General features: G+C 38.0%; 1 protein-coding gene across 2 annotated transcripts in view; it reads right to left on the bottom strand.

Moving 5' to 3' along the window:
• Nucleotides 1-290: 290 nt before the first annotated feature.
• Nucleotides 291-27,882, bottom strand: part of LOC123793442 (aldehyde dehydrogenase 1A1) — a 56,331-nt gene continuing 28,739 nt past the window's right edge. For both annotated transcript variants that reach the window (XM_087858838.1, XM_087858839.1), the window contains exons 8-13: nt 23,680-23,782; nt 21,722-21,906; nt 16,822-16,986; nt 12,386-12,543; nt 5,765-5,839; nt 291-898 (exon numbers count right to left, since the gene is read on the bottom strand). In XM_087858838.1, coding sequence (XP_087714964.1) covers nt 826-898; nt 5,765-5,839; nt 12,386-12,543; nt 16,822-16,986; nt 21,722-21,906; nt 23,680-23,782 — 759 coding nt within the window. In that variant the 3' untranslated portion in view covers nt 291-825. The remainder of the gene's footprint in view (nt 899-5,764; nt 5,840-12,385; nt 12,544-16,821; nt 16,987-21,721; nt 21,907-23,679; nt 23,783-27,882) is intronic.

Raw genomic sequence — 27,882 nt, forward strand, 5'->3', positions numbered from 1 at the left:
TATGCCCAATTTAACACTGATTTTGAGTGACAGGGAGAGTAAATCACCATAACCAAAACTTCTACTTAAAAAATTCAAGCCAGGGGCACCTGGGTGGCTCAGCCATTTGAGTGTTCCACTCTTGATTTCAGCTCAGGTCATGATCTCAGGGTCGTGGGATCGAGCCCCAAATCAGGCTCCATGCTCAATGTAGAGTCTGCTTCTCCCTCTCCCACTGCTCCTCCCCCACTCATGCTCTCCTCTATTTATTTATAAATAGTCTTTAAAAAAAAATTCAAACTTAACAAAAATCATGCAAGGTTGTTTTTATTAAGTTTCATGTTTAGATTACAGCTAAGTATTTCAGGCATTACTTCATTTGACAAGCAGACATGACACTGTAGGAATCATTTCAACAAACTCCAATGACTTCACAACTACTGGGAACAGAACACATCTACTCTGCAATTCAAAGGTGTGTTAGGACTTCAAGGGGTTGTTAGAGAAAGAAGCTACGTGACAACTGGTCCTCTTCTGTAACATGATTATCCGGACGAGTGGCTACAAGGAGAAGCACATCACTATTATGGAGCTTGAGAGATGTGACATCAGACCCATCCTTTTCTTTACTGATAGGACTTGGGGGTCATGTATCAGAAGATAAAGGATTCTTTCAGAATAAGCTACATGTCACGTTTTCTATGTGTACTTTTAATGCTTATATGATTAGTCTATGTTTAAAAAAATCAAGAAAAGAATTTTGTATTTAAACCCCACTACAATATATTAGCGACTGTAGGAGATGCTTAGTCATTGAGGATTCTTCGCTCCATTCTTGTGGTTTCTTTATGAGTTCTTCTGAGAAATTTTCATTGTGACCGTCTTGACCTCTGTGTATTCGTGGAGTCCATATTCTCCCCTAGAGAGAGGGGGAGAAACCCACAGAATTGAGCGCAGCAGTGCAAACGTACCATAGTCCATGATTTAGTACAGATTCGTTCTTGCCTATCTGGCTAGGGACAATGGAAAATATTTTCTGTGTACAGAAGCATTTCAAATAGTAGCCAGCCAACCATAAGATATCTGGTCTCACATAAATCCCCTTGTGGGGAAACTTTTTAAGCTTTTTTTAAAATTTTGCATTTTAAATGACTATGTACATTCTGTTGATTTTCACATAAATTGTCCTTTTTTGACACTGTTGTATTTGACTATAAACAAACTCACCACACACACACACACACACACACACACACACACACACAAAGACAGTTCAGTCCAACAAGAATTTTACCATTTCTAGTTTAGGTTCGAATAAATAAGACAGATACAGTACAAGAGGAGAAGTCGTAATATATAATCACTTGAGTAGTGGAGTAGAACTATAAATTCAAGTAGAGCTTAGCTTAGCATTTTTATTGTGTGTGATTGGCCCAGAAGTGATGAGGGGGTATTTTCATGCTAACGTGCCCTGATATGGTTTGAAACAAAATATTTTCCAGCTGTAGATTTAACAGTATCTCTTGACTTTTGGAAAAAAAAACAAAACAAAAATCCTGACCTTTAGTGTTAAGAGTTTGTTTGTTTTGAGAGAGGGAAGAGAGGGTTCATTGGCCCAGATTCAGACCTTTGGGCTTTTTGTGGTTTGGGGGTTTTTCTATTCATGCAACCCCAGCCATTTGCGTATAAAACTCTTAAATCCAACCCAAATGATCAAGAATTAACCTGAGTCAATCAGTTAGGATCTCGGTATCCCGTTATTGGCTTTATCGAGAGCTCCCACCAGTTTTGGAAACTGATTTACCCTCTTTTGAAGAAATGACTAAAAGCATGGAGTTCGTTATTCTCTATATTGTTTTGGTGAGAGGATGGAATTGCATGTACACAGGAGCACTCTAAAAATTATAACACTCAGGCACATGCAGGCTCACAGAGGAAAAGGATATTGACCCTCTCCTACCCCCCTTCTGGTGATGTAGACAGGTACGTGGGAGAAAGCTTTCTCTCCTGGGTAACCTAATCCTCTTAACGCTGATTATTTTCTTGGGCGATTAAGCTTCTGAAAATACCTTCTAAAAGCTTCAGTGAACATGTTCTTCAAAGTAATTAAAGGACTTAGCCTCAGTTGCCTGAAACCCATTAAAGGATAATATTTTAGTAAGTATTTTATCTCACAAAGTTAGATAAATTAACCCATGAGTTTTGCCAATGGGCTTTCCGTTGTATTTTGGGTGACACGACACTTGAAACGCTCAGGAGAGTCCTAAGTGTGATTATCGTCATACTCAGGCTGAAGTGAGTCCTGCTCCTATGTCTTCCGATGCATAGACATTCCTGTGTCTACGATATAACACAAACACATCTGTTTGCACTTCTCTTTATCTTGCTGTTCTGTGAATTACTGGTTCTGTGCTGCTAAAATCCTCAAGGTACCAGTCACCCGGGGCCTTATTAGAATGCTGATTCCGTTTCAGTAGTAGGGCTGGGGAGCGGCCCGAGAGTCTGTATTTCCAGCAAACTTCCACGTGACACCCTTGCTTCTCGCCCCTGTCCACACTGTAGTAATAAGGTCCTAGCAAGCGAGTTACATCTGTTTTTCACCCTGGACCCAGACCTGAGCTTGGTGCTACTTAAGGAGCGTGGGGATGATGTCTACTGGACTGACTTGGAGCACAGAACCAAGAACTATTCACATGAGCTTTCTCTGTAAGTCCGGTGGTTTATAACACTTGCATCCTCCCCTTTTCGGCAAGGCTGTGACAGGAGGAAAGAAATACCTCGCGAGGTGCTAAGAACCATCAGTTTGCAATGGTATACTGGTGACGTCTCCAGGGACTTATGTTAACCGAAGTGAAAATTAGTACAATTACACAAAGGAAGGAATCTCTACCACGTGACTCCTTCCAGTGCCAGCACCATGATCGGAGACCCAGTCCCAGGTCCGGGCACTTAGTATCACAACCACGCTGAGGTCTGCGCCCCACCATGTTGGGCTCTTTGAGGACTCTGTTCCCACCTGACCCATTATCTTTCTATCTTTAAGGACAAATTGTATTTGAACCCTTGGGAGTCATGTAAGGTTACTGCTTCAGTAATTCTCTTTAAACATCTTGTCGCAAATGACTTATTAAGTTCATCAAATTTGGTTTCGGGTAGATATAAACAGCATCCGCAGCCAGAACTTTTGCTGTAAAAAATTACACCATAAATATTCTCTTGTATTTATATAGATATAGAAGGAAATTATCTATAATCACATGACAGAATTTTAAGAAATTACTGATGTTTGATTCTTATTTTTCCATTTCCCTCTCTTACTTGATTTCCTTATGCCTCAAAGTTGGACCAAACTGTATTCAACAAAAGTGACATATTTGGTCTTCTTTAGTCATTTTGTCCCTTTTGATTATTTTATCTTCAACATTCCTAGGAAAATGTGTTCAGTAGCTGGGCCAGCTATGAGTTAATCGTCCTTCAGAATAACCTAAGCTTTGTTACAGCTTTTTGTACAGTAATTTGTTCTGCAAAGGGACTCTCTAATAATGGATATTATAAAGAAAAGGAACCAGGGAAGAAAGGAACCATTTTCTGAGTCGCCACCTGGTGACAGAATGCTGGGGAATGGACGCACAGTGTGTCACTTCACTCTCAAACAGCCACCTTAAGAGGTTTGTTAGCATCTCCATGTTAAATAGGAGGGAACGTAGGCTCACACGTTGGACAACTTGAAACAGGCTGCATGGCTAGCAAGAGACGGAACTGGGGTTCAAGTGCAGGTCAGCTAGTGGCCAATCATGCTTCCTCTACGCGCCATGTTCTTTCTATGAGTCGAGCTTTTGCCATTCTCTCTCCCCACCAACATTCTAAAGAGATCCATGGCTTCTCACCGCTCTACTAACAAAATGTAAGCCAATTTTCCTGAATACAAGACTTCTTACTCTGTATCCTATTTAACTGACATCATACTCTCCAACCCCATAAATCCCCACCAGCCATCCAAATTCGCTGACCCCCCAACGTGTCAATGTCACCTGCTGTTCAAGAATGCTCCCTTCTCTGCTTCCTGACATCCTACATTTGTTTCATGCCCTAGAGCAAATGCTCTATCTTCTGTGAGGTCTTCTCTGACTCTGTCAGCTGCCAGTAAGTTCTCATCCACTGAGTTCCCACAAGGGTTGAAACTATAGAATCTTAAGTGTGGAACGGAGCTCCTAGAGTCTCTGCTTTGTTCTCCGCCTCCTGTCCCCACCCGTGACTGCTGATCGTATCTGGCAGATGAAAATCGTGAGAGGTAGAGCAAGGCCATGGATGTTATATTCTGGTGGTGCCCAGATTTTCTGTCCTTCAGTGCTGTGTCTGCATTTCTTCTGCTGTTCTATCTCCGTGACTTAGAACTCCCGTCTATGACTATTTACTTCATAGTGTGAGTAGGTTATTTTGCACGACTTATCCTTTTACAAATTTCTCCTGCCACCACACTCATATGGAGGATGGGATGTGGTATCGTGTATTTCGGGCTCCTGGGCCCTAATATACACGGCACAAACTTAACGAACGTATATTGAGAAGGAGGACGGATCATTTTATCGTTCTGCCTTTTTACTGGCTCCCCAAAGATGATTGCTTCATTGTAATTTTGCTGATCTCTTTAAGTGACAAAGTAGTAGATGGTTATTTAATTCGCTCATGACCTTTAGAAACTGAGACTCATTTTTACTTGCTATTTACAGAACGTGCCGCTTTCCTATGTTTGATTCCGTCAGGTTTGTATATGATGTGTCTTTATTCCTCATGACTTTTAAAATGTATTGATAACAAAACTAACTAAATATATTGCCACCACTTTCTGTGTAATTATATGTACATTTTTAAAATGTCTATAAACCCGGGTTTCAAAAGCAACTTGAAGGCTTCTAAATGAATTTATATATATATTCTCAATCTAGTCATGACTATAAAACATGTTTTCCTCAAATTTCCCTCTAGGTTTATATATGATATATCATATATAAATATATATCATATATAAATCATACATATCAAATATATCAAATATGTAAATATATATTTAAATAATATATAAAACCCATATATATCAAGTATATAAATAATATATATCAAATATAAATATATATCAAATATAAACTTATATATGATATAAACTTATATAAGGTATAAATATATTTATATTTATATCATATATATCAAATATATCATATATATCATATATATCAAATATATCAAATATATATATGATATATATCAAAAATAACTAATTCGGGTAATTTAAAATTTTAGGTTCCATATCAAAAGGTTTCATCAAATGAGAATTACTCTTCTTACACTGAGAAGCTTTTTGAGATAAGGGCACTAATTTACTTATTTAAGAGGTATATTCAAATGACTAGAGTGTTCTTATATTTTCACACTTCTTATAGTAATCAATTTTAAGTTTTTCCTTCTTTTTTGGAACTATTTCCCAAAGAGATTACATTCTTACATACAGCAAGAGACTCTAGAAGTAGGCAATATTCCAATAACCAATGTAAAGTGCTTAGTGTGGTCCCTTAGGAATAGTGGGAGCTTAATATATTATATTTCCCTTCTGCCATCACTTTTTTTGAACTTAGGCTAAATCCAGCATTTAAAAGTGATTTGACAGTGCAAATCTCCAGGAGAGAACAGAGGCAGGTTTTAATCCAAGTAGCAACTACAGATTGATTCTCTGGGGTGACAACCGTTTTGATCAAGGGAAGCATTTAACTGAATAGAAAGTTATTCTTACAGTTCTCGTCCATTTCCAGACATCTTGAATCCACCGAAGGGGCACTGGGCAGATACCACACTATAACAATTCACCCTGAGGAAAAAAGTACAATGTGGATCATACTCAACCTATGAAATAACTCTTGAATTTGGAAATTTAAAACTCCTTGTGAATTTCCATATAACTATAGTACTCATTTTTTTAAAAGCAGTAGTATAAATTAAAATGCAGAAATAAATGTGTATGTACTGCCTAGAAAGAAACAGAATGGCACAGCTCTGTGTGTGGAGAGTTATTTTGGTAGTACACTGTGTCCCTGAGAACTTGTAGTTTGAGTTATAAAAGACAGAAGAGCCAACGTGCCGTTGGAAAGAGGATATGGTCTGTCAGAGAACTGGAGTTTGTTGGGTGGGTGTTCTTTACTGCCTATATTCACAAGCTTTGTAATTCTCTTGAGGACTGTGTAAGTAACATGCTGGAATCAATGATCTTTTGCAATTGTAATATGTATCACATTCCTCAGTTCACTTCTTCCATTAATTGGTTTAATAAATTACTTAGAGAGGCCTTAGCAGGAGTTGGGTTTCACTATCAATTTGTTTATCCCTTGCCATATTTCATAAAATGAAGATGTTCTATGAACAAATATAATTACAAAAGCATGAATAATTAGAATTAAAGGAAAAATTATGATAAAAGGTCAAGACAAGGAGGAAAAGTTAGAATATAGTTTTGCAGGGTGTGAGCGATGTGTTTAGCTTTCAATCTCCTGGTGGCCAAACTGAACAGCAAAATTCAATTGCCGATATGATTCTCATTATACATAAGAAGAAAAAATATTATTTAAAGGAGAAACAATGTTCTTTTAAAATATTTCCTCTTCCTTGATGTTATTAAAATAGGAGAACAACAATGTGACTTCTAGATACATTGTATTATGCATGGAGTTTGACTACGAATTTGATCCTGAGATAATATTCAGACATTTCCTTAGTTAAAGCATTTACTTCCCCAATTCTCAGAGCTCCATGTACTCATTGGACCACAGTTTCTTATTGAAGTCTCTCCTTCTGGAGCATAGGTCCTTAAATAAATGTGTGCTTTCAAACGACAAATTGTCTCCGCTTTGTTTAATTGTCCTTCAAACTACAAAATCAGATTCCCTACTCTGAAATTATGAGTAAAATCCCAGCAACCCTGGGATTCAGTAATTATCCTGAAAACACCAAGTGGAAACTATGTCAGGGACAATGCCAGAACTAGAATTATGTTCGAGAATAAATAGCAATAATATGCCTCTGTTTTAATAGCAGAGGAATTCCTGACTGGGGATTTCCACACCACTGGGCAGAATGATGTCATCTGCTCCCCAGTCCAGCAGGCATACAACATTCCAAAGTCAAAAACTGAAACTTGTCTTTGTGAAAAGGTACAGAAAATGAGTTTGCTCTTCTGACCCTATACTGGAAATGAAACTATTTTAGTTTAAGTAAATGGAGAGCTAAGAAATATTCAGTGATATTAAGTTCAAAATAATCATCCTTGTCAATTGATTCTCCTTCCACAGCCTTTTCTTGTTATAAGGAAGGGAGGTTCCAAACCCACAAGGCCTGGCTTTGCCCCCTTCGTACCCAGGTGATACTCAGGCCTGTCTAAACATATCTGTTCCCCTTGTGAGAGTGATAATATTTAATATGGAAGTGATCATATTTAATCAGGTTATTTCAAGGCATAAGTAAGGTGATGAATACAATGTGCTTTTTTTTTTTTTTAATAGAATGTCCTTATAGTGGCTGGTACGTAAAAAGTTTTTAGTAACTGGAGATAATATACATACATGTAATAGTAATGCTGAATCTTATTAATAATTTTATCACAGGAAAACTGCACTTTAAGCACTAGCCTTACTCTTTATTTAAGAAGAATTTGCTTGATTTTAAGTCTCTGAAAGGAAACATCCCATTATAGAAAGAATCAGGCTTTCAAGCAATTTCTCTGTCCTGGTTGCACAAAGAATCACACGGGAACTTTGAAAAATACTCTTTAAATAAAAACCTTTAAATAAAAGTCCACATTCAATCTCAGACATTGATATGATTGATGGATTTGATGGCCATCATCTAATGCCAGTCAGTTTATCACTGGCACTCCCCAGATGGCTAATGCAGAGCCAGGGCTGAGAATCACTACTGTCAGGTCCAAAAGAGGTCTGCATCTCAGCAGCCATTTACTGTGTGAGCTTTGATCAATGACTTACCTTCACTAAACTACACTTTTTTCTTCGATAAATTTGGCATAACAATCACACCACTGTTGTAAGGTGAAATGAGATAATGAACATAAGGAACGGAGAATACTGCCTGGCATAGAACATACTGACTAAATGGTGATTCTCTGATTAGGAAAAAAGATTCCAGAGCTACGGAGTGGGGCAAGGACTGCCTGGCTGTCCCTTTGAAGGATCAATACTTTTCAGCCCCCTTGCTCAGTAATGCAGGGTTGGGAAAGAAACAGCAGGCTGCTTTTCCTTAAAACTGTGACGCTCGGGGCACCAGGCTGGCTCAGTCGGTGGAGAATGTGACTCTAGATCTTGGGGCTGTGAGCTCAAGCCCTATGTTGGGCATAGAGATCACGTAAAAATATAAATAAATAAATAAAAAAACAAACAAACAACTAAATAAATAAATATTTTTCAATGTCTAATGGATTTTTAACTGGAGTAGGTGTGACTGATTATCCGGAAGGAAAATAATCTTTCAATATTGACAGGACTGAAAGGACAAAATGAGGTTCAATGGGGTAAAAATTACCAACACAGCAGTCCAGAGACTGGGGGCTGAGCAGAGGTGCAACAGGTTGAGGGGCATTGCCTTAAAGTATAAAAATCAGAGATAGAAGGATACAGTATAAATCAGATATAAAGCATGTATAAATCAGGTTAAAAATGAATGGGCACGTTTCTCAAAATGACTACGTTCTTCCAAATTAAGACCTTCAGACATCTCTAATAATCCCAGAATAAGAAACTGATATAAGAATTAAAGATTTGCAGATATAAGGGCTTTGAAAGATATTGTCCCACTATTTAATTAAATGGATTAAAGCAGAAGTTCTTCTCCCTTGTGTATAGCACAGTGCCAAGTGCCTAGAAATTACTAACACTTACATTATATTAGCCAAACATTAAAATATTGTGGGTAAGCAATTTAGGGGCTAGTACGGAGAAAATACCCTTCTGAAGTTCTTCCAATAGAGCAGGTTTGGTTTTTTTTTTAATTTTTTTTTTGCTTTGGTTCATTGTTGTTGTTGTTGTTGTTTTGTTTGTTTTATTTTGGTTTTGGTTTAAGGCAGTAACTGCTTGTCCAGCAGGCCATGTGATTCCAAATGAAAAAAATCAAAGTGATCTGAAAAATTTCAAAGTCAGGCGTGGATCAAGATGGTAACGTAGGATTATTCTGAACTCACCTTTTCTCATGAACGCATACCTAAATAATCTGACTTCACACCTAAAGAAACCAGAAAATGAAGGAAGAATGAAGCTTAAAGCTAACAGAAGGAAGGATGTAGGAAAGGTCACAGTGGAAATAAATAAATGGAATAGAGACTGGAGAGACAGTAGAAAAGATCCGTAAACTCAGAGTATGTTCTTTGAAAAGATAAACAAAATTGCCAAATCTTTAGCTAGACTTATCAAGAAGAAAACAGAAGGTTTAAATAAATAAATCAGAAATGAAAGAGGAGAAGTTACAACCAGTACCACAGAAATAGAAAAGATCATAGGAGAATACCATGAATAATTATACACCAACAAATTGGACAACTTAGAATAAATGATTAAATTCTGGGATGCCTGAGTGGCTCAGTCAGTTAAGCTTCTGCCTTCAGCTTAGGTCGTGATCCCAGGGTTCTGGGATCAAGTCCTGTATCAGGCTCCTTGTTTAGGAGGGAGCCTATTTCTCCCTCTGCCTGCTGCTCCCCCTGCTTGTGCTCTCTTTCTCTGTCTCTCTAATAGATAGATAGATAGATAGATAGATAGATAGATAGATGATAGATAAATAAATAAATCTTTAAAAAAGTGATTAAATTCTAAAAAAATAAGAGTTTTCAGGACTAAATTATGAAGAAATAGAAAATCTGAATAGACCAATTACTAATAAAGAAACTGAATCAGTAATCAAAAAATTCCCAGCAAACAAATTTCACAACCAGATGGATTTTTCATGAATTCTACAAAACAATCAAAGATTTAATACCTATCTTTCTCAAACTCTTCCAAAAACTTAAAGACAAACTCATTTTATGTGGCCGGCATCACCCTGACACCAAAAGACACAAGGACATCACAGAAAAAAAAAATTATAGGCCAATATCCTTGATGAACATAGATGCTGAATCTCCAACACAACATTAGCAAACCCAATGCAATGATGCATTAGAAGAGCCCTACGTCATGATCAAGTGGGATTTATTCCAGGGATGCAAGGATGATAAACATCTGCAAACCAATCATGATCTACCACATTAACAAAATAAAGGATAAAAATCATATGATAAGCTCAATAGATGCATAAAAAGATTGGACAAAATTCAACATCCATTAATGGTAAAAACTCAAAAAGTGGGGATAGAGGAAATACAGGGGATATAGCGCAACGTAATAAAAGCCATGTATGACACATACGTTAGCCACAGCTAACATCATACTTAATGGTGAAAAGCTGAAAGTTTTTCCTTTACGATCAGGAATAAGACAAGGATGTCCACTCCCATCATTTTTATTCAACATAATATTGGAAGTCCTAGCCAGAGCAATTAGGCAAGAAAAGGAAATAAAACTATCCAAATAGGAAAGGGAGAAGTAAAACTGTCACTGTGTGGAACAGAATAGAGAACCCAAAAACAAACCCATTCATATATCGTAGCTGATTTGTGACAAAAGAGGCGAGAATAGAAAATGGGGAAAGGACAGTCTCTTCAATCACTGGTGTTGGGAAAACTGGATAGTCACATGCAAAATACTGAAACTTGGCTGCTATTGTACACCATACACAAAAATAACTCAAAATAAAGACTTCGATTTAAGACTTGAAACCATAAAACTCTTAGGAAAAAAACACAGGCGGTAAGCTACTTGATGTCAGTCCTGGCAACACATTTTTGAATCTGATTCTAAATGCAAAGGCAACAAAAGCAAAAATTAACAAGTGGGGACAACATCAAACTAAAAAGGTTCTGCACAGCAAAGGAAACCATTAACAAAATGAAAAGACAACCTACTGAATGGGAGAAAATATTTTCAAATCATATATCTAATGAAAAATTGACCTCCAAAATACATAAAGAAGTCATACAACAAATAATCAAAAAACAGTCCAATAAAAAAAATGGGCAGAGGATCTACATAGACATTTTTCCAAAGAAGATATGCAGGTGGGGGCGCCTGGGTGGCACAGCGGTTAAGCGTCTGCCTTCGGCTCAGGGCGTGATCCCGGCGTGATGGGATCGAGCCCCACATCAGGCTCCTGCGCTATGAGCCTGCTTCTTCCTCTCCCACTCCCCCTGCTTGTATTCCCTCTCTCACTGGCTGTCTCTCTGTCGAATAAATAAATAAAATCTTTAAAAAAAAAAATGAAGATATGCAGATGGCCAACAGGCACAGGAAAAGATGCTCAATATCACTCATTATCAGGGAAATGCAAACCAAAACCACTTGGGATGTTAACTCGCTCCTGTCAGAATGACTAATTGCAAAAGGATAAGAAGTAACAGTGTTGGCGAGGACACGGAGAAAAAGGAACTCTTGTGCTGTTGGTGGGAATGGAAATTGGTGCAGCCACTATGGAAAACAGTATGGAGGCACCTCAAAAGATTAAAAATAGAACTATCATACGATCCAGCAATTCTACTTCTGGGTACTTATCCGAAGGAAATAAAAATACCAGTTTAAAAAGATATATGCACCCTATGTTCATTGCAACACTAGCTGCAATAGCCAAGATATGGAAACAACCTAAGTGTCCACTGATGGATGAATGGATAAAGATGTGATGTATGTGTACAATGGAATACTACCCAGCCATAAAAAAGGAAATCCTCGCCATTGGTGACAACACGATGGACCTTGAAGGTATTATACTAAGAAAAAGAAGTCAGAGAAAAACAGGTATTGTATGATTTCACTTACATGTGGAATCTAAGAAACAAAACAAACAAAACAAAATGTATGGGTACGGAGAACAGACTGATAGGATGTAGGGAGTGGGACATACATGTAAAGGGGGTCAAGAGGTACAAACTTCCAGGTAAAAAATAAGTAAGTCATGGGGGTATAATGTACAACATGGCAACTACAGTACATAATTTTGTACTACACATTTGATAGTTGCCAAGACAGTAAATTTAAAAGTTCTCACCACAAGAAAAAAAATTTAATTTCGGAGAGTGACTGATGATAGCCAGACTTATTGTAGGGATCACTTTGCGGTGTATACAGATATCAAATTATTGTGTCGTAACCTGAAAGTAGTATCATGTCAATACCTCAAAAATAAATAGGTAAATAAATAGAAAGAACAAATTCAAAGTAACATGTTAATGTGGTTAATACTGCAAAGACGGTATTGGGTAGATTGGACTTACCACACTGTCCCAGCCTGCAGAGCGGAGGAGACCGTTATGGCTTTATCGATATCTTTGGTAAAGATTCCTGCTGATAAGCCATAAAAAGTATTATTTGCTCTCTTGATCACCTCATCTAAAGATTTAAACTTCATGATTTGCTGCACCGGTCCAAATATCTGTATCATAGAAAAATGCATGAAATAAATCAAAGTAACAGGTTAAAACTAAATATTTTAAATGGTATTGCAATTTTATTCCCCTACAAACTATCGTAAATTAAGATTTTACCTTGCATCTCAAAGTGTGAACCAAAATGGTAGCTGCTGGAATGGGAGGTTAGGATACACAATGGTCATGTGTTAAATTCCCTTTGGAATAAAATGAGGTAGAAATAAATAAGGCAATATTCATTTTCTTGTTGTTGGAATTAGACTTCCAATAACTCACCATTGTGCATAAAGTCGTTAACTTCAGAGTTTTTTACATTTAGGAATATTTTATATTCTCTCCCTAGTTTTCCACATCAAGTCACTACATAAACAGCAAACTCAAGAAGCCAATGCTAGCTCTACTGGAGAAATAAGTAGGCAATAATTGATAATAATAATTTTATTTTAAATATCAGTGTATCATCAACTGAAATATCACCTATTCTACTGGACTTAGATCTTTTTATAATCAGCCAAATTAGGTGAAACAACATGAATTTTTGTTCAGATTCTATTCTTCAGCCAAATCTTAAGCAACTCACATGTACCAAGCAAAATGATCCATTACTGTAAGAGCTTAAATCCTCAACCACTAACCAAAGCATGGGTTCATTGACTATAATCATAGGATAGGAAACAAACTCACAATTTGCTCGTTCAAACCTAAGTTGCTCTTTCACTTGTGCTAGATTCTTTAGTTAGCTCAGCCCAGAGTCAACTTATTCTGCATCTCATCCCCAGATGGGAGAAAAACAACTGGGTTTCTCTTAAAAATTAAGCTCCTGTATTATGTTTCTATAAAACATATATTAAACTTAAACGAAGAAGGGTCCTTCTGAAATTTAGTTTCCCAGAAACTAAAATTTTCTGGGAAATGTATGTTAGGGGTTGGCAAAAATCAGAAAAGATAGTTTTCCGGTGTTCATCATTGATGTAAGTATTGGAGTTGGGGGCTACCATTCCATAGAGGCTGAGTGCAAATCCTAAGGCTGTAAATCTAATTATAATGTTGTAACTTGGGAACCAGGTATATAGCAGCTATTGTAATAAGTGTGTTAATATCTTACATAATTTTAATTAAACAAAGCACAGCATTCAAGGCTTCTTTGAAGTAACAAAACAAGCTACTCTACTATGTCTATTATAGGAGCACAGTGTTTCCTTGATTGCATCATTACTTTTTGCCTTTGTCCTTTTCCATGGTATGCAAGAACAGCACCTCTAATAAGACAAATACTTGTAAATACATGCAAACTTTACATGCAAATAAATGCAACAATGAGTTAAGGGATGAATCGGTGTGGATAAACTATATTTGATTATCCATATGCATCTCTTTTATTTTTCCTATTTATTGTTTGCAAATCTGATTCTGTACTTTCTTCCTTGCTTGATGGCATTTTGGGAGGTAATGAAAATAACCCTTTAGGTTCTCTATCATATCATAAAGATGAGATACAAGTTCATTGGACAAAATGTTATGATTCAGTATATTTGAGTTGACAGTGCCTTCTTGTTATAGTGTATTATGTGACACCTTCATAGCCCAAAGCCAATGAATCTATCTCTGTATTTGTTAAAACCCCTCTGTCCAGGGCACCCAGTGGCTCAGTCAGTTAATCATCTGACTCTTGATTCCAGTTCAGGTCATGATCTCAGGGTCATGAGACCGAGCCCCGTGTCGAGCTCTACACTCAGTGCAGAGCCTGTCTGAGAGTCTCTCCCTCTCCCACTACCCCTCCCCCTGCTTGTGCTCTCTCTTTCTCTCTCAGGTAAATAAATAAATACATAAAACCCTTAAAAAAATAAAACACCTCTGTCCATGAGGTAGATTATTTATAATTCCTAAATGCAAACTAGCCTTTCCTAGTTATATAGTTATATATCACATCTCTGGATAACATCTTTTTAATGTTAATTAGTTTGTGCTCACCTAATATTTAATTGCAATATATTTCTCCAGGAAAATTAGGAAGTGCAAGAGCTGAAAACAGGGCCAGGAGAATATGGAGGGAGATACACGTAAATAAAATTACATTCAAACCCTACGTGACTTTTTATTCCAAAATTCATATGGAAAAGCAAAGGAACTAGATTAGCTAATACAATTTTGAGAAAGAATAAAGCGAGAGGATTCAGTCTTCCCAATTTCAAGACTTATTATACAGCCACCATAATCAAGAGAGTAGCAGCAGACAAAGCAAACACAGTGGAACAGACTAGGGAACCAAGAAACTGATACACAAATATGCACAACTGAAGTTTGACAAAGTTGCAAAAGTAATGGAATGGAAGAAAAGTCGCCTTTCAACAAATGCTAAAGCAATTAAGCATCCGTAGGCAAAACAGAACAAAACAGAACCCAACAACGTGGACTTAGGTCTCATTCCGTACATAACAATTAACCTAAAGTGGACCACAGACTTACAAAATACATTATAAAACTTCTAGAAAAAAATTTAAAACACAGAAAAGTCTTTTAGATCTAGGAGTGAACAAAGGGTTCACAGAGTTGACACCAAACACTATCCACAGAAGGGGATAAAACGGATAAATGAAAGTCCCTCAAAATGAAAAACTTTTGTTTTGAAAAAGACCCTGCTAAGAAGATGAGAAGACGACCTACGGACTGGGGGAAAATATTTGTAAACCACATACCCAACAAAAGACTGGTATCCAAAATACAGTAAAGAACCCTCCAAACTCAACAGTGAAAGGCAAACAATCCAATGAGAACATGGACAAAAGACATGAAGTATTTCATTAATGAAGACATCAGATGGCAAACAACCCAATGGAAAGATGTACAATATCATTAGCTATTAGGGAAATGCAAATTTAATTCACGATGAGCTATCATGCCTATCAAAACAGCTAAAAGTAAAAATAATCACAACACTAAATGTGAGCAAGGCTGCAGGGAAACTGGATCACTCATACATTGCTAATGGGAACATGAAAATATTCGTCTACTCTGGAAACCAGTTTGCCGGTTTCTTTTTAAAAAATGCATCTACATATGACCCAGCAATTTTACTCTTGGGCATTTATCCCAGAGAAATGAAGACTTATGTTCATATAAAAACCTGTACCCAATGTTTAGAGCAGCATTATTCCTAGTAGCCCCAAACTGGAAACAATCATAGGTTCTTCAGTAGGGGAATGGTTAATGGTAGTACACCATACTACGGAGAACTGCTGTGCAATAAGAAGAAACAACTATCCTGACATGCAACAACCTAGACCAATCTGTAGAAAATGAAGCTGAGTGAAAAAAAAAATCCAATCCCAAAGGGTTGCACGGAGAATGAATCCACTTATATAAAATTCTTAAGACGACCAAATTATAGAAATGGAAAACTGATTGGTGGTTAAGGGAAAGCCTGGGGTTAAGGATAGGGGGTTATAGGAGGATCATGGATTTGGCTATTAAAGAAACATGAGGGATTCATGTGGTGATGAAATGTTCTGTGTTTGTTTCAATGTCAACATACTTGCTGTGATACTATGCTATAGTTTTTCGAGATGTTACCAACTGAAGGAAACTGGGTAAAAAGCAATGGGATCTGCCTGCATTATTTCTCATAACAACAGTTGCATCTACAACTTATCATAAAATAAGTTTATTTTTTTAAAAAATCTTGTGTATCATGTAATCATTTTCCAATTATCTTCGAATATATTATTTCCAGAGAAGAAAAAGCAACAACGAAATGAGGTTTCCTTTTCCATTACTTTAAAGCTGTGGAAGAAGCACCTAGAAATTGTTAAGCATCCTGATCTGTCTTTGGCTGGAAATTCTTGTCTGGCCTCAGGATTTCCTTACTATTTTAAGTCTTGATTACAATAAATGGCTTTTTGGTTTTTTTGTTTTTTTTTTTTTGGTAATGAAATGAAAAGAACAGACATGAAAAGAAACATTTACCAAGAAAGATGTTAAAAGAACTGACAATTTTATTTTTTTAAGATTCATTTATTTATTTTAGAGATAGAGAGCTGTGCATGAGCGGGGGGGGGGGGGGGGAGAACAGAGGGGGAGGGAGTGGGACAAGCAGACTCCACACTGACTGTGGAGCCGGTTGTAGGGTTTGATCTCATGAACCTGAGCTGAAACCAAGTGTGGGACACTCAACCAACTGAGCCACCAAGGCTCCCCAAGGACTGAGATTTTTAAAGGGACACTTTGTACGCACACAAAGAGAAAATATAACAACAAAGGGAATGGAGCAGAATGCAAGTATTTACCTCTTCTTTGGCAATGCGCATGTCGTCTGTAACATTAGAGAAGACCGTGGGCTGGACGAAGTAGCCTTTATTCCCCCACGGACCTCCGCCACACTCCAGCTTGGCCCCTTCTTTCTTCCCACTCTCAATGAGGTCAAGTATTTTTTCATACTGTTCCTTATCAATCTGTTGGGAAAATATCACACAGAAATGAAAAGAAATGAATGAATTAAGTAAATAAGTAAGTTTATAAAGGTAATGTATTGCCCAGCCTGTTAATGAGGGTTTCAAAATGCTAGAATATTGTTATTAAGTGACATCTTCCATCAAAACAGCTGACGGAGGCTCAGATTCATTCTGTGTTTATTCTCCTGACTTTTCTAGAAAGAACACTTAAAGATAAATATTTGTATTCAGCATTTGTTTTACAGCTACATAAGCAACGCATATCAGCGCTGCAAACAAGTGTAAACATTTTCACACACTGTCATCTATTTACACTGGGAAAAATGCCTGGTAAGAGTCAAACACACTTACTTGAAAACTATAGTTCTAGCTGAAATAAAGAGGAAAACGAGAAGAGAACTTTGAAACTGGGTTTAATTTAATATGGCAGTTGGAAAGCAGATGCTTTATGGCTTTGAAGACCCCTAGACCTCTGTTTGCTTCTCCTCATTCCTGACAACCTCCTCTGGCCGGATCCAAGCTGACCACGGCCTGGGCATCCTCCCCGTGAGGATCCCCGTGGGGCAGCCTCCACTGGTCCAATCCCAATCTCTAGCCTGTCCCGATTATTAGCATCTGCTCCATTACAGAGGCCACATCTAAATACGTGACAAGAATTACAGAGCCGTAATGGTTGGATAAGCAATATTTTTATAAGGAAAAAAAAAAACAAGCTTAAGTCTGGAGTTCTGGCTGGGATACCCGAGCACTCATCTTCCCTCCATGTACTGGAGTTGGGGCTATGTATTGTCTCAGTTCCAATTTTGGGGAGACTGAGGACTTGAGCGATCCTTGGACTCCGAGTCACTGGAGAAGACTGCTCTGTCTCAGGTGCAGCCAGGGTTAAATTTTAAAGGAAAAAGACTGAAGATCCAGGAGTCCAGGTGGAGGGCCTCTTGCCAATTCAACTAGTCTCTTCTCACGACTTGAAGAGCATTGCTCTTTATCTTCTCCTTTGACTCTGCAATCTCCCCCATCTTTCAAATCCCAGAAAAAGGTTTCAAACTAACTGCTCACAGCCCAGTTCCCAGTTCCAATGAGATTAAGTGCTATTTGAAACCAGAAGCTATTTTATAAATTTGGCACAATATTTGGTACAATGTTGCTCAGTCCTCCTATTGCACGATAGTTAATTGAATGTTTCAAAAAGAAAATGTTGATTCATTTCCAGCAGATCAAGGGAGTTGTAATGTTGGTTTAATAACTGTTGGTTTGATATTTAAATTGTTGCATAGTATTTACTACAGCCAGACTAAGGGGTGGTGGTAGTTTTGCCTGGTTAAAATATTTTGGAGTGCCAGCAAATAGCCAAGGATTCTTGTGTCTCCATGCAGTCTCTGTGGCCTATTCCAAAATATTAATCTCACTATGGCCTCAAAAAAATCATGATTTTGGGGGATTTCATTTTAAGATGTATTCCCTAAGTGTAAACTTTTCCCTGCCTGTGACCACAGTGGATATTTGAGGACAGTCCTTGTCTTGCCTATGCACTGGGAGGTAAAGGCGGAAAGGATTTGTTTGTTGGAAAACTTGATGGTCAATAACTTGTAAGAATACAGGAATTCATAGTATAGTGTCTGGCCGCTGACAATGTGCTCCTCTAACCAGCAACTCTAGTGTTACTTGGGGGCAAAATGCATTTCTTAGGCCTCACACTAGATCTACTGTATCAGAATTTGCATTTTTAAGGAGATTCTCAGGTGACTCAAATGCACAGGAAAGATTGAGAACATTGCACCAAAGTTTAGGCCTAGTGATGGAAGTTTTCAGTTATACCTAGGGACATAGTATAGTCTAGCTAATTTTGCTTCACCATAAATACAAATCTTCCTCAGAAGGTTTCAGATTGGCCATATCTGAATTTGCCTTTCCTTTTGGCCCTCAGGAACTTCTCAATAAGGCTAGGATGTAGCAGGGGCTCTTTACTGTGTGATGGGCCATTAGCTCATGGGCCAGTCTATGAAATGTAATAGGGCTTGGCACTGTAATAGTCTCAAAGTATACATTTATGTGTCTGTGCAAATTCTTTAATTCCTTAGGGTTGATGGGTTGAGAACAAAGACAGTTTAAGAAATGACACTGAGACATCCTTCAAATTATTTGGGACCCATAGATCAACAAAAGCAATGAGAGCAGATATATGAAGTTATTGATCGGTGATAGTAATTGTCACCATAGGTATAAATGGAAGCATGTCATTTTCATTTACTCAACAGACATTTGAGCATGTACTGTGAATGAGGCACTCAGACGCTTTATATAGATTATTGCATTTCACTGCCCAGTCACCCTGCAAGATTGGTGTTACTGCTTCCATTTTACAGATGAGAAAACAGAGCCTCAGGGAGGTTAATTTTAAATCCAACCTCTATTTCGAAAATCCACCTCTCTGCAGTAGGACAAGATGCAACTTCTGGTGATAATATTATAACGCTTGATGTGGGTATCATTACTTCCAAGTGAAAATACTAATTTTTCCAGGTTTTTAAGAATGCATATTTTGGTCTATGAAATCAAATTGTAAAATCACTTTACCAATGAAGAAATTTATATATATATATATATATACACACATATATATTTATATATACATATTTATATACATATATTTATATACATATAAAAATGTCTTTACATATATTTATATAACTATAAAACATGTATTTACATATATTAAAACAGGTATATACATATATTTATACACATATAAAAGTACGCTTAGTGCATAAGCGTCTCTTTCCGTAAGCCATTTCTTACAACAACCGGTATTTTTAAGGGTAAGAAGCCCCGGGGGCTTTTCAGTCTTAATTCTCAAATGCCTACTTTGCACTTACTCAGCACAACCTGTGATGAAAATCCACTCATTTATACAGATTCAAGTCTTATATTAAGCAGTTAGATCACTATTTACTTAAGAAATCTCTGAATAGGAATTTTCTTAAAGTCTATTTTTACTCCTTTCACTTAGGAATAATGAATTCTAGATCAATTTTTGAGCCTCTGGTTGAATTGTAGGTCCTCTAGCGGAGAAAGTGCTGCCAACAATGTTTAGTATTAAGTATCTTAGATATTCTTTTCCTTTCACTTCCCCTTTATTCCCCTCCCTGATCCTGTTCAGATCTGTGTCTCTCTCTCTCTCTCTCTATATATATATATAATCAAATGGGAAAAATGCTTTACTTTTACATAGACAGGTAGTTATTTAGAGAAAGAAAGAATCACAACTGAAATCTTAGGATCTCATCCTTTCTTAGAATTGGAGACCACGTCAAAATCAAATTTATTATATGTCTTGGCATCCATTTGAAAAGCTACCCAATATAAGCAAAATTAGCAACTACTTCTCCGTACTAACTCAAGGATAAAAACAAAATATAATGTGATTAAGATAAAACAACGTATTACCTCATTTCCAACTGAGTTATTTTAGGGCTTTTAGGTTTTAATATTTGGCATTGCCTAAATCCTAAGGTTTTCCTACTTGGCTATCTTGGCACGAGCAGAAAAACCCAAGACAGCCTTTTAACTCTTCCAGACTGTAAACTCTGTGAGGTCAGGTACCATATCCACCTTGTTCCTTTGGGCATTGCCAGGTACTCATCCCAGGGTTTAGCTGAGGGTAGCATTCAATAAATTTTGGCTAATAAAATTTATTTTTGGCTTAGTGACTGTGTTAAGAACAGTGTTTGCTTCAAATCAATAGCACGGAACAGTGTATAATTTTTAGTGTGAAAGAATAACGTCTCTGAGCTTAATGTCTACACTCTAGAGAACAATTTCTCAACAGCGGCCTGATTGGCATTTTGTGGCAGATAACTCTCAGCTCTCCTGTGCACTGTAAGATTTAATAACATCTCTGGCCTCCACCCTCCATTGGATGCCGGTAGAACCACCCTCTCTCAACCACCCCAGTTGAGACAACTAAAAATGTCAAATATTTCCATGGCGGGGGCAAAACTGTTCCCAGTTGAGAACCACTGCTCTAGATCAAGGTCCCAGAGGTCTGGAGTCAATTCAGAATGAAAGATCCAGGCGTTTGCACAACAGACAATGAACAGGTTACTGCGCAAGGAAGAGGCAAAGGAAGACCCTCTTGTTGATAATGGTTTGAAGAACACATTAGAAAATGGGAACCTTATGGAACAACTGGCCTTTTCCACAGAAAACGAGACATTTGCCACAAAGCCAGGAACTCAGGACCTTCTAGGACACTCAGGTCACCAAAGGCCCATCAGAGTAACTGAAGACCGGAGTGAATTGAGAGGTATGCTAGCTGCCCACATCTGTGGGATGGAAGCTGAGACAAAGGACTGATCCTGAGGGAGAAAGAAATGCCAGGATTCTATAAGAACTTCCAAGTGGACAGAGACTGCATACAGGAATCAAGAGGTGTGCAGAATGAGGGAAACAAGAAATTTACATTTGCTGTTCTCCTCACATCTTTAATTGCCAACACGCTTCTTAAACTGTTTCAAGACATGAAGATGAGGCCACACAACCTCAGGGTGCTTTCTTCAACATGGGGAGTGAGAGTCATCGCTTTTCTTCTTTTTTTTTTGAAACACCAGACTGACACAGTATTGTCACCTAGGAAGATCTGTGGTAAGGAAATAATCTTATTCAATAAAAAGTAAACCTAAAGAGGACATTTTGTTCTTGTCCCCTGTGAATGCTATTCCTTCTTGTGTATACTCACCTGAGGGCCTTGTGTGACTCCTGGGGTCAGAGGATTTCCAAGGACATACTTTTTAGCCCATTCAACACTCCTTCGAACAAACTCATCGTAAATCGATTCTTCCACGAAAAGCCTGGAAGCAGCTATACAACACTGGCCTTGGTGGTAGAATAACCCATGGTGTGCAAATTCGACGGCATTGTCCACTGCAAAGAAGATACTCACGTTGAAGAAGAGATATTTTCTAAAGATGATGTATTTGTACACATCTCTCAGAGGCAATAAGATGCTATAGAAAAATTATGAGTTGCACAGTCAGATGTAGATTCAATACACCCCACCTCTTATCAGCCAGGTGACAAATGAACCTTTCTAATCCTTTATTTGACATGGAAAGGATAGTCACAAATATAAAATCTCAAAAACATTAATATACCAATATATATTATGACACTACCAAGAATATAGAAAGTGTCATAAGATCTTTTCCCACTGCAAATGATTTTTTTTACATTTATTTATTTATTTTAGAGGAAGAGAGGGAAAGAGAGAGAGCATGTGCATGTGGGGGAGGGGCAGAGGGAGAGAATCTCAAGCAGGCTCTCCAATGAGCATGGAGCCCGAACTGGGGCTTGATAGCATGCCCTGAGGCGAAACAGAGAGTGGAGGGTTAACTGACTGTACCAGCCAGGCAACCGTGCACATGACTTCTATAAACCTCTCCCTTTATAATTAGTTAGATTACTAAATACCTCAGCCCTCAGATTTTAACTAAATGACAAAGAAAACATGAACTATCTATTGCATTAAATAATTTAAAAATATTTTTAGATACTCTGATCAATAGGAAAAGTGATACTTCTGAAAAAAATTAATATTCAAAATCACTCACCCACCTTGGCTGCCCTGTTTCAGGAAAAACATTTTCCAACTTTATATAAAATACACCATATTATTTCATATATGCCTGTAAACTCTTACCCATGTATTTGAGATGGTAGAATGGGGCTTTAAGAGGAAAAATAGGTTGTCATCACTAAATCCTAAACAACCCGAAGAAAGTTTTCTCTGCATTTTAATTTTCTAAATGGTGAAGATTTAATTCAACATATTAGCAATCGAGTATTGGGATATTTAACCTTGTGAACTAACCACACCTACTTACATTGTAGTGGAAACAGTTTCTAGACAGGTTTGGTAAAAATCAGGACTCTTATCATATTTGTAGACTATAGAAGGCAGTGTGCTCTGAAAAGCTTCAGCTAAGATCACACTCAACCATTTCTGCTTATTGCCTCATACAGCAGCTGTCAAAGAAAGAGCCAGATGAATGCTTGTCAATCCATTTCTGCTGATGGATTCCCATTTAGAATGTAATTGTGGGATTCTACTAGCTAATGTAATCAGAATGAACAGGGATATTGTATAGTGGAGTCACATCATATTATAGATGGAACATATGTAAATTCTACCACATTTGCTAGGAAAAAAGGAGAGAAGGAAATTCCTTAAATGCTAAGGATCATTCTCTTCTGACCATTTCATTCAATGTGTGTATGACCCAGAGAGAAGGGAAATGACAAATGTGAAATATGCCATCTCTCTAGCTGGTGCCAGTCCAACATAACTAGGGATACGTCACCATGCCTAACCCAATGCTAATATTTACAGGCATGGAACTAAAAAAAAAAAAAAAAAAAAAACAAGACCATGGCTCCTAAGTGCAAGACAGTCACCTAGAGTTCAGCTGCGAAAATGGCAATCTATTCCACACCAGGAAGAAAGAGTGTCTGGGTTAGACTCACCTAGGTGTGACACGTTAGGACAGTTTGAGAGATCTTCAAGAGTAATTCTAGGTTCTGGTTAATGCCTTACATTTTGATGTTAGAAGCCAACCCTTTTATAAACTTCAAGGTCACCGTCCGGCATTGCCAGACACCAAGATTAGGGGTGAAAAGTTAAGAGTGGCTTTCACTCACGGTCGGCGTCAGCAAACACGATGCAGGGGCTCTTTCCACCAAGCTCCAGGGTCACTCTCTTCAGATTACTTTTCCCGGCAGCTTCTTTGATCATCTGGCCAACCTGGAATGGAGCATTACCAAGGAGAAGGTTTAATCTGCTCTCCGGAAGGCAGGTTTATTTAGCATTTTAAATGTATGTGAGGTTTGTGCCACAGTTAAGTTTCATTAGGGAGAAACATTAAATGGCTTTTCTCAAGATTTGGCACCCTCAGATGTCAAAGGCTCCTCCATCCGAGCATAAACATGATGAATCAGGAAAACACTTATGAGAACAGATACATAGAAGATGACAGCTGATCTTGACGGACATAACTGAACAGGAGGTATTTTTCATTTTAATTAGAACCACACCTTTCAAAGAAAAAAGAAAAAGAGCTTCATCTTTCTATGGATGAACTGGACATATCTCGATCCAACCATCACTTATCTACTTGACTTTTCATCCCTCTACTGAAATCCAGAGAACTCTCCCCAAACTGGCATATTTACTATCCCCTAAACCTCATCTCTGTTTCTCATTATATGTCCACCCTAACCTGGGCTGCCCCCAATCCCACCCTTCCTTGAGGTCCAGCTGATACCTGAACTCTTCTATGAAGCTTGCTCTGTTGACTCTAGGCAGACGCAACCTCTTCTTCCTCTTATGACCCCCGCATAGAACCCTCATGAGGACTGTTCCAGGGTCTCCCTCAGATTGCATTACTTGTAAACACATCGATTTCCCAAAGAGAGATCACGCCCGTGGTGTCGGCGATAAAGTCCTATCACTGCATACTTCTCAGCATTCTGCGTCACAGCGCAGGCTTGTTTAACTATGGGGGATTGCCAGGTCTCTCTCTCTCTCTCTCCCTCCCTCCTCCATTCCCATTTCCTCTCTCCCTCCACACCTTTGAACCATGGAGCTAGAAAAAAGAAACTGGATCTGTGCTCTGTGCTGCTGCTTCAGTTGGCTGGAATCCTACTGTTCTGGTTTCTTCTTTAATGCTAGTTGCCCCTCTTCAGAGAAAGCCATTGTTTTCATTTTTTCCTTTGTGGATCACGTCCCATCAAGATTACTTTCTGTAGTTGTTTTATTTTTCCATCTCTAAAACCTGGTCTGTTTTGTAACTATTTCCTCTTCGCTATTTTTATTGAAGTCTTAATGTACTAAATGATCTTGCTTTTCTTTTTCAAAAATGATTCATTTTATCTTGTTTCTGGGTTTCTTCCCCCCTATTTGACACATCAGATTTTAATGAAAGTTTCTATCCCAACTGAACAAAAGATAAGGAGATGCTTGCTGAGCCCATGTTTGAATTTTATGTGGTTACTGAAATGACGGCTACCGTGCGTTAGAGCAGAGCAATAATCTGCCAATGTTTTTACCTTATTTAAAGATGTCATGCACTAAATCAAATCCCTTAATATAGGTTAATAAAAAGAAACTGAAAGTAGATTTGCCGTGGGGAAATGCTGTCTGAAATTTTTCTTGTTATACCATTTTCCTTCCAAAATATACTTATTAAATTTTCATTTAAGAAGATCAAGAATTTTTTATTTCTTACATAATATTCTTTTCTTTTCCTCCTTCAAATTCTCCAAATTCTTTCTGCATTTTTTTTTAGCTTAGGAATATATACTGGAGAAACTTTATTAAAGTAGTTAATTTTTGTCTTGGGGAAGGGAATAAGATCAGAGATATTTTTCTAAAAGTTACAGATGCCAAAAGAAATAGAACGAATAGTGGCCAGAAGTATGAGTAAGGGAGGAAGGTTACACTTTTGCTTAGTACAAGTTTCGATGGCAAATAAAAGGTTTGTTTGACTTTTCCCAAATGTCTAGTTAAAGCCAAAACAAGGAAACTTCAATTTTTGTCCCTTGATTTTGTTCCCTTACTTGGAAAAAAATAAAGGTTCATCATTTTTCTTAAAGAGGTCTGCAACGAAGAAAAATAAGAACCTTCGAGACTATGGTAAGCAATATATTCCACGACGTTGTGACATTGTCATGTGGGGCAGAACTAGCAAGTGCTCATCGAAATGGTCTAATTTACCACAGCCTGCACAATGTGCACGGGGTTCTGTGCTTTGTTTTGTTTTATTCCATTTTAAATGAATCTAATGGGACATGAAAATTCTTACCTTGCCAGAAGCACTTTTAGAAAGAGAATCATTGCTCCCATGACCACAAAAGATATAATCCATTGCCTCTTTCATGGCACTTGGCAAGTTTCCTACTACCTGCCAAGCAACAAACCTGAAGCTAAAAGAGAGCCCAGAAAGGCTGATTTTTCTGTGTGGCCTCTAAAATCGTCTTAGATACACTTAATTATTTAATACTTATTAGGAAGTAGTTACTGTGCTGGTTTTTACAGATAACAGTGAATACGATAGTCTCTGAAGATGGTCAGAAAAGGAGAGAGATACATGACAAAGCAATGGGCACGAGCTCTCATACTTAAAGATCATGGACAATGGGGAACACAGATGGGGGGAGTGGCTTAAAAATCAGGATGCCCCTGGGGCTACAGAGAAAGCCATAGAGGCATCTGGTGGTGGAAGCCATATTATAGTAGGTGTGGCCAGGAGTGAGCAAAAGCCTGGAGGAATGAAAAGATACATTTGAATAACCCATAGTGTGCTCAGTATTTTACCACTCATTAGCTCATTCAATTGTATTCTGTCCAATAAAGTACATATTATTATTCTCATTTACAAATGAGAAATACAAATGTAGCAATGATACTTCACATTTGGAAGACACACCGCTTAAAGGGGTAGAGTCAAATTTGAACCCAGATGTTTCCTAGCCTTTTCATCCCAGAATTTTTCCATTTTTAGCAGGTAACGTGCCCCAAAGCCCTGTAGGGCCCAGGGATGGGACAAGACAAATAGGCAGTGATTCTAGAGATGGGATCAGATGAACTGGAGAATGAATGGCATGAGATCTAGGGCAGGCAATGTGCGTGGAGGTCTAGAATGCTAGGCTGAGGAACTTGTACCTTCCTGCCTTTACCTCCTCTGCTATGATTTTCATCTGTGACTTCACCATTTCTTTTAAATGTATTGCCACCATCTCATTCCCAGTAGTTCTGTCCATAGAATCCTGAATGCAGGATTTGCCTTCCCCTACCTCAATAAGGGGTTTGTAGAATGTGAACCTTTTCTGTTCTGTGGCTACACAACATAAAAAAGTTTTTTTGTATTTATCTAGTTTTAAAAAGATCAAGAAAAATAAAATTTGATTTTCTACCATTTTAGTTCTCTATGTAAGTGTTTCTTTATATTGGAGTGGCTAATTAGGAATAGGAAATAATCAAATTGGCCTCTCCTTGTTATCTAGAATGTTCTTCTTGCTTCTCAATCTCTGGGGAGTGAGAAACATAACCACTCTTCAAAATTCAGAGCAGGTTGTCCCACCTATGTAGACACTGTCGTTCCTTCCTGTGGACGCCCTTACAGTGGTTTGTTCAGGTCTCAGTATCTTATCACATCCTGTCTTGTAGCCCATGTGTAACCACAGCTTCATAAGAAGGGGCTCTTCTCATTCTTCATCCTTTATACTGTATACCAGTAAGAGGTTTGCACTGAACATTTCACATTGTCGCATCACCCAGCAGGAAGACTCATATTGTTTTTTGCTTGACACAGTATGATTTTACCACTTTCTTTTTGCTTGCAATAGAAAATCATCTCAATAGATGGGAATCCATTCTCCCAAACTCCACTTTCCAGGCAGGTTCCCTCTTTCTCTCCTTCCTGCCTCTTCTTGCAGTGTCCATGGCTGAGACCATGTTCTTTAACCTTCTGGAAAGTCAAGCTGGAGCCGGAGAGGCATAAAAGTTAGGCTAAGCCAGCAGTAACACTCAGGAAGCTGAGGCCCTGGCCCCCTTTCAGAATGATCAGGACAGACAGAGCCCCAAATAAGGAGCTAAAGGTGGTGCTCTGCTCTTCAATTTCCATAATGTACAGGGTGCAATTACATTCATTCCTACAAATCATTGTGGCCCGATTTAGATTTTCTATCATAAACCATAGTCATCATACAACGGAGTCTCATCGGCTGTATTTCTTGTCAGGGAAAGTAATGAACACACTGAACACAGTTCCGTGCAGCCCGAGTGCGTGACGGATACCGGGCTTCATCTCAACCACAGCTGCTTATGTTCTATAAACATGTGCG

Source organism: Ursus americanus, chromosome 34, assembly GCF_024610735.1.
Source record: "Ursus americanus isolate L20-20 chromosome 34, mUrsAme1.1.p, whole genome shotgun sequence".
NCBI lineage: Eukaryota > Metazoa > Chordata > Mammalia > Carnivora > Ursidae > Ursus > Ursus americanus.